The sequence below is a fragment of the Erpetoichthys calabaricus genome, chromosome 4, assembly GCF_900747795.2.
Source record: "Erpetoichthys calabaricus chromosome 4, fErpCal1.3, whole genome shotgun sequence".
NCBI lineage: Eukaryota > Metazoa > Chordata > Cladistia > Polypteriformes > Polypteridae > Erpetoichthys > Erpetoichthys calabaricus.
In genome coordinates this window covers 305,781,025-305,788,090 of record NC_041397.2, presented here as the reverse complement: position 1 = coordinate 305,788,090, position 7,066 = coordinate 305,781,025, and the positions used below count along the sequence as shown (strand labels likewise).

The 7,066-nt window shown below is 37.8% G+C and overlaps 1 protein-coding gene across 1 annotated transcript; it reads left to right on the top strand.

Moving 5' to 3' along the window:
• Positions 1 to 2,390: 2,390 nt before the first annotated feature.
• LOC127527592 (olfactory receptor 1052-like) lies at positions 2,391 to 6,499 on the top strand. The gene is made up of 3 exons (XM_051926699.1): positions 2,391 to 2,451; positions 3,053 to 3,760; positions 6,390 to 6,499. The coding sequence occupies exons 1-3, from the start codon at positions 2,391 to 2,393 to the stop codon at positions 6,497 to 6,499; spliced, it is 879 nt and encodes a 292-aa protein (XP_051782659.1).
• Positions 6,500 to 7,066: the final 567 nt, after the last annotated feature.

Here is a 7,066-nt window from a genome sequence, read left to right as displayed (position 1 = left end):
TTTTGAAGTGCTGAAAATTATGAAAGGAGTTAACACAGTGGATTGTAACAGTTACTTTAAAATAAACACCGTATATACTTATGTATAAGTCGGGTCTTGAAACCTGAAAAATCGATCATAAAATCAGTCCCCAACTTACTGTATACACCCATTCAAAAATGCGACTTACATTTTTTTTTTTACATCTTCTTGCCTCCTCCAATCTCGCATCAGTTTCTAAGACTCATCGAATTTTGTTGCAACAACGCAGTTACCAATTTCTTTCGCTACTTCAACAATGTATAATTTAAAACCAGCTTCATATTTTCTTCTAATCGAATGCTCCATCGTAGATAAGGGATACTCTTATGATAAAGGTGTATGAGGGTGTGAGATACAAAAAACACAAATCAGTGCAAACGTTGCTTCGGAGTAGTTCGGTTATTACTGTGTGGTCATGTAGGCACAATAGAGAGAGAGAGAGAGGGAGAGAGGTTAGGAGAACACACTGATACAACACATTGCCGCACCCACATAGAAAAAAAGGCAGTGTGCTCCGTGGTTACTCTCTCAGGTGGGCGTTAGCATATCATAATCTCTTGGGCCAACAGCGTGAGTTTTCCACATTCGAATTATACGACCGACATTATAAAATACCAGACATTATACAATAAATAAGTATATATGGTAAATAAAATATGTTGTGGTAAAAACGTTTCTCTGTTTTCAAAGAAGTCATTCTCGGAGACCAGATGAATATACAGAATGATTCTTTACTTGCACACAGATGTGCACAAATGTCTCAGTCTATGTAGTGAGCAATCAATAAAACAATTCATTCACTTTGATACTTTTCCATTACCATTACCTTATCTAATGTATCACATCATCTGACTCTTAATATGCAGAATTCTACCCTGTTAGCCAATTGACTACAGCCACCATTAACTTTGTATACATGTCGATTCTTCCATTATTTTAAACATTGCACCACTAACAGGGGTGTCCTACGGGTTTTCCCGTTGATCTTATCACCGCTTCACAATACGGGTGTTTGGGCATTCTCACTAGTTTGTTCTCGCTTTTTAATGGGGTGTTCATTACTCATCTATCTCATTTTAACCTAGTAGTTACCTTAATGGTTCCTGTTAAGATTAAGCAACTCTCACGTGCTTAAGCGTTAAGCCGTGTTTAATTAACCCTTTAATTACCTTCAGTCCTTTTCCTTATGCTTTTAATAATCCATTGTTACAACTTCATTTAAGTATATGCTTATATTAAATTGTAAAAATGATCATGTATTGATTTAAAATATTTGATTAAAATTCTATAAGGGTAGCTTTTGTACAAATGTTAGGAAGTTTTTATACACACAGAGATCCTCAAACACATGGAATAAGTTACCAAGTAGTGCAGTAGAAAGCAGGAAGTTTGGGACCTTCAAATCTTGACTTGATGTTATTTTTTTTTACAATCAGATTAACAGGATGGACGAGTTTGTTGTGTTGAATGAGGTGTTGTCATCACAGTTTTTCTAATGGTCTAATATAGTATATTTTATCTCATTCCTGACAAAACATCTCAAGAATGGACCACCGGTCGGGATTTCACAGTCATTTTGGCCTCAGTTTCCCTCTCTTTCCTACAACTGCAATTATACATAAATGAAATGTTTTAAAAGAAGAAGTTCATGCATCTTCCTTCTCAAATGCTGAGGAGCCCTTTTCTAGAGATCAAATCTAAAAGCTGACATTCTTTAGCTGTTTTCAAGTTAAGAGAGGTTGAATTTGTATGCTAGAAATTCAATAGTTTGATAGATACAATGTACTGTTCATTTTTAATTTAGCATTTACTATTCCTTTTCATGATTCATACAATGTAAAATTTCACAAAGGTTTATGTGACAGATGCCTTGAATTTTAGTTTATTTTTCTTTGGATTATATGCCATCTGCACAGTCTCAGAATTTATTCTGCAATGTATGATTGACTCAAATCAGAAGACCATTATGATTTGTGACTACACACTGATGGAACTTGCCATTTCTTTTCTAAAGCTACATATAGGCACAGAGGAAAGGGCAGTGCTCAGAAAATCAGGAGAATTAATTTAGTATGCTCTCTAACAAAATTAACTAGATGATCTCTGGAGCCACATGCTTTTTTAATAAGTTCTGAACACCACTAATAAATAATACACACTGGTCTCTTAATGGCCTCTTTTGTTTGCATTTGTAGAAATGTTTACAAATAGAAACATTCATTAATTCTAAACCCTTTGAAAAGAATTTTACATAAATGAAATGTTTGAAAAGAAGGAATTTGTGCATCTTACTTCACAAATGTTGACAAGTTCTCTTCTGATCAACAAATATATAATAAGCTTTGTAACCGCTGCCGCTGGGGGATGCGATGGCCCTTCAGAAACCCCCTCTTAAACAGTTTTTCAATGGAAAAGAAACACGGTCTTTCAGTACCTCTTTGCGGATAAGCTGCCAACTTGCGTGCGACGTGCTCCTCGTGCAGGGCTTCGAACATTTAAAAGATCGAGCCGTGGCCATCCTGAGGTCACTCACTCTCCTGTCTCTTTTCCTCCAGAATTCCTCTGCTTCGGCCACTGCCACCGGCCCGCTACATCCCATTGATGAAGAAGACTTTGTGTTGTTTTGAGCAGGACTTGGGGCTGATGCGTCACATTTGACAGCTGTTCCTTGTGAGGCCGGATCGCCTCTGTAAGAGACTTGTGTTTGTAACTGGCAGAACAGCAATAAAGTTTCTACTTCTTGAGCTCTCCTGTGGAACTTTGTCACCCAAGCTTGACAGCTCATAGTTGTTAACGTTTTAACTTGGGCAAAGACTAATATGGAACTCTGGAAAATTAAATGTCAATATAGATTGTAAAAATAGTCACTTTCTAATCAGTCATACATTATATGTCTTGTACAAAGTTGGTATTTGGTGTGCCATTATCTTTTTGCTTCAATATTTTACTCTATTTTATAGTCATATAGTCTAATTTTTCACAAAAAGGTAAAATGACAGATATCTTAATATTTGGTTTTATGACTTTTTAGGTTCCATGAAGATGAGCAATGCCACCACCATGGTCTTAGAATTTATACTTCAATGTGCCATTGAATCAAACCAGAAGACCGTTACGATTTGTGCTCTTGCATTCATCTACTTTGTATGCATGTTTGGAAATCTACTGGTGATTTTGGTAATAACTCTCAATCCTCAACTCTATGCTCCAATGTACCTCTACATTGGCACCTTGGCAGTGATCGACCTAGCAAACAGCTCAATTCTCATACCAAAGATGCTCTCTGCCCTTCTGCTTGGCTCTTCAGTGGTGCCTTATGCAGCCTGCATGTTGCAGATGTTTCTTATGGCTCATGTAGAGGAGATGGAATCGTATCTCTTGGCCTTTATGGCTTTTGATCGATATGTAGCCATTGTTTACCCTTTGCGGTACCCTTCAGCAATTACAAATAAAAATGCTGCCATTGGCGTCTTAGTATCAAATATTTTTGGCATAATTTTCAAATCATATATCCTCATTGCTGTTAGTGAACTTTCATTTTGCGGTACCAATATTATTCCTTTCTGTTTCTGTGATTATCCAACAGTAGTCCATATTTCATGTTCTGAACAGCCAAAATATTTATTGCCTATGTCTGCTTCTGTCGTTGCCAGTGGGGTCTTCCCATTAGTTTTAGTTCTTCTGTCCTACAGTCGGATTGCTATTGAAGCCCTTAGGATATCTTCAACAGGTTCAAAAAGTAAGGTTTTTGACACTTGTGTGACCCACCTTCTCGTGGTCGGACTCTTTTATATTCCACTTGCCTTGTTTTATATAATGCCAACAGCAGGAATAATGATACCAACAGAAACTTATAATATTCTTTTTATTCTTGGGAATGCAGTGCCATCCATGATGAACCCCAGTATATACAGTTTTAGGAATAAAGAAATAAATAAAAGCATTCATAGACTCTTTATTTGGAGAAGATCAACTGTTATAAGGATGAAATAAAATATAAACTGTTGAACAGAGATTTACTACTCTTACTGATAAACAAATAGAGCTGTAGATAATTACAAACTGATTCACAGAAACATGAACACTGAAGATTACCTAATAGTCAGTCAGTCAGTCAGTCATCATCCAACCCACTGGTGACATCACATTGTCAAGAGAGACCTTCCAAATCAACAACCTAATTAAAAGGGCAGACTGTTATGGGACACACTCTGGACCCCAAAGAGGTCTTAGCAAAGGCAAGAACTAAAACAAAACTGTGCCCCATTATGAACGATGTTGCACATCCTCTCTCTGACACACCAACACTGAAGACTTTCAGCCAACACGTTATTCAGCAGAAGTGTGTCAAGAAACACAAATGGGGCTCCTTTATATCTGCAGCAATACATCTGTTTAGCACCTCACTGGGACGGGACTGCCTTTTTTAATTTTGTTACGTTTTAGTCAGTCTGATTTGTTCAGACCATAGTGTGTGTATATTTATTTATTTATATCCTATTTATGTATTTATTCATTTAAACAGCTTCTGTAAAAAGCCAAATTTCCCTGTGGGGACAAATAAACAAATAAAGTTATATCCCTTCACATTTTGTTTAATTTGGCAATTTTAACAGGTTATAGCAATTACACCCAAATGCTGTTTGCAATCTCCAGTCTTTGGACTCTGAAATTCCTACACACTCTTGTTCCTCTTCCTTCTTTTTTTTAAGACTTCTGTTAGTCTAGCATTTATAAGTCAGAATCTTTTCTTTCAGCCACATCGAAAAAGAGTATCTTACCTCTCTTGTTCTCTTATAGTTCACAAGCAGCTGTTTGTACTCCCTTGGAACATTGAATAACATTTGGCTTTTTTGACTCTGATCAAGACAAAATGACTCTTTAAAGTCACAATGAAAACAGAATTCCACAAAGTGTCCTAAATTAATTACAAATGTTAAGCAAACAAATAAACGATAAACAGTCCAGATGTCCACTCCAGAGAGAAGGAGTATTATGAAATCTGGCTAAAGTAAATCGGGATCAAAGAAATCTGCTTAATTCCTTTCTAGAAAATATGGACGTAGCCAACCTGTGTATCTGGACCATATTAAGCCAGAATTATGTGATGTGTGAGGCCAAAGACTTGGATAATTTGCTAATCCTGCTTTGTGGAACAGGCTAAGGCTTTGACTATTCCAGAAAGAAAGATCTGATGAAATCCAGCTCAGTTACTGGGGCAACCAATGCTTTGAAACTAACCTGCAAAAGAGCACATTTAACATTTAAAGCCTCATTGATTAAAGAGTAAAGCATCAAATCATGTCCTGTCAGAAAGAGCTGATCCCAGCTGCACTATTTATGAGGTATAAAATGCCAACAAAATGTTGAAAATGTGGTGTTCCTTTCATAATTAACAATCAACAAAGAAGCAAAACACTTTCACCAAATTAACTATAAATGCTGCCTCCAGGGGGTGCTCCAGCTCCCCAAACACCAGATACACAGGCTCAGGTACAAGTTCATTCAACACAATGAGCTTTTATTTTGAGAAGCTCTTCCAAAGTAAGCGTTTCCCATGCCACAGCCACAAGTACAGTGAAGTACACAGCTATACTTCTTCTCTCATTCGTCTCTTCTTTCTGCCTCTCCTCCTCTCATCCAGCAAGCATTGTCATCCTTTTCCCGACTCTGGCTCCAAGACTAATACAGGGCTGCTCCCTTTATACAAAACCTGGGAGTCCTTCTGGTGTCTCAAAGTCCTGTCCCGGGAGCATTTGCAGGTAAGGTTGCAGCCCAACCAAGCTGGGCACGCAAGTTCTCTCTGCGATCCTCGGCAACGCTCAAGGAACCTAACATTGCTGAGCCAGAAAACTCCAGTTCCCATGATTCCCTGTGGGAACCGATGGTGCTGCTGTAACCCAGGGGTGCTGCCATCTAGTGTTCCAGGGAGACAATGCCCTGTGTACGCTATCTCTCCCAGTCCTTCAACGTTGAGCGTATCCCAGCTGAGTAAGGTTTCCAGCCATCCCTCACAGTAGTCAGACCCCACTCCGACATTCTAGCATGTCCAGAGAAGTACATGAATATTACAGTTTTACATCTGACACTTCAAAATATCTGGGGAAACGTCTAAAACATGAGAAGGTCACATTGTGGCATTGAGCTGCCATTTATGGAGACTTCATTTTTTTTTTTAGGTAATAGCAGTTTTTTCCATAACATTGGATATTACGTGACACAGCAATCGCAAAAAGTGCCTAATTCTGAAGGGGTGATGTTGTGGTGTATACAATCTGTAAATTTTAGTCTATATTTTCATTATATTTTGTTCAAGACAAAACAACAGATGAACTTAAATATCAGTACCATCTGTTTGAACTGAGCAGGAATTCAGAAGGAGCCTCAAGCTGTACTGATGATTTTGTCATCTGTGAAGGGAAACGCACCAGGACTAAATTGGCTTACAGCTTGGGAAGAGAAGACGGACTATGGTTAAAGCTGTATCCGATGACTTTATGACCTGTGAATAGAAGGAGATGCTATGGGACTGGGAATTACAGCTTGAGACAGGAGATTGTTAAAACATTAGAAACTTTATTCCTTTAAAAAAAGCAGACATACTCAAACAAGATTAAAGCATCTGAGTGAATTTATCCATTATATTGACAGACAGCCAATCAGAATATCTAACAATCACATGTTGCGAAACCCAGGTAGAATTTTATAATAAATATGCCATGTTTAAAAGCGACGTCAGAAAAGGAACAGTGTAATATTTAGATCTGAGATATATTTAAAACATCGTATGTTGTTCGTGCTGATAATAAGTAAGTCTCTTGAAGTGCTAAGAGAGTGACAAGTTGCGCTATTCTTTTGGTACTTGTGTGGTTTAAAGCTGTAGGAGATAACCAGCTGTGTGTGTGTCATTCATAGGGCACTGTTGTGGTTAGGGTCTGAGTGTATGTGTGTATATATATGTATGTGTGTGTTATTCTTAAGGTGCAGGAGTAGACCAATCTAATAACAAACCTGGCAAGTGCATGTAAGGGATAGAAAGAGGGAA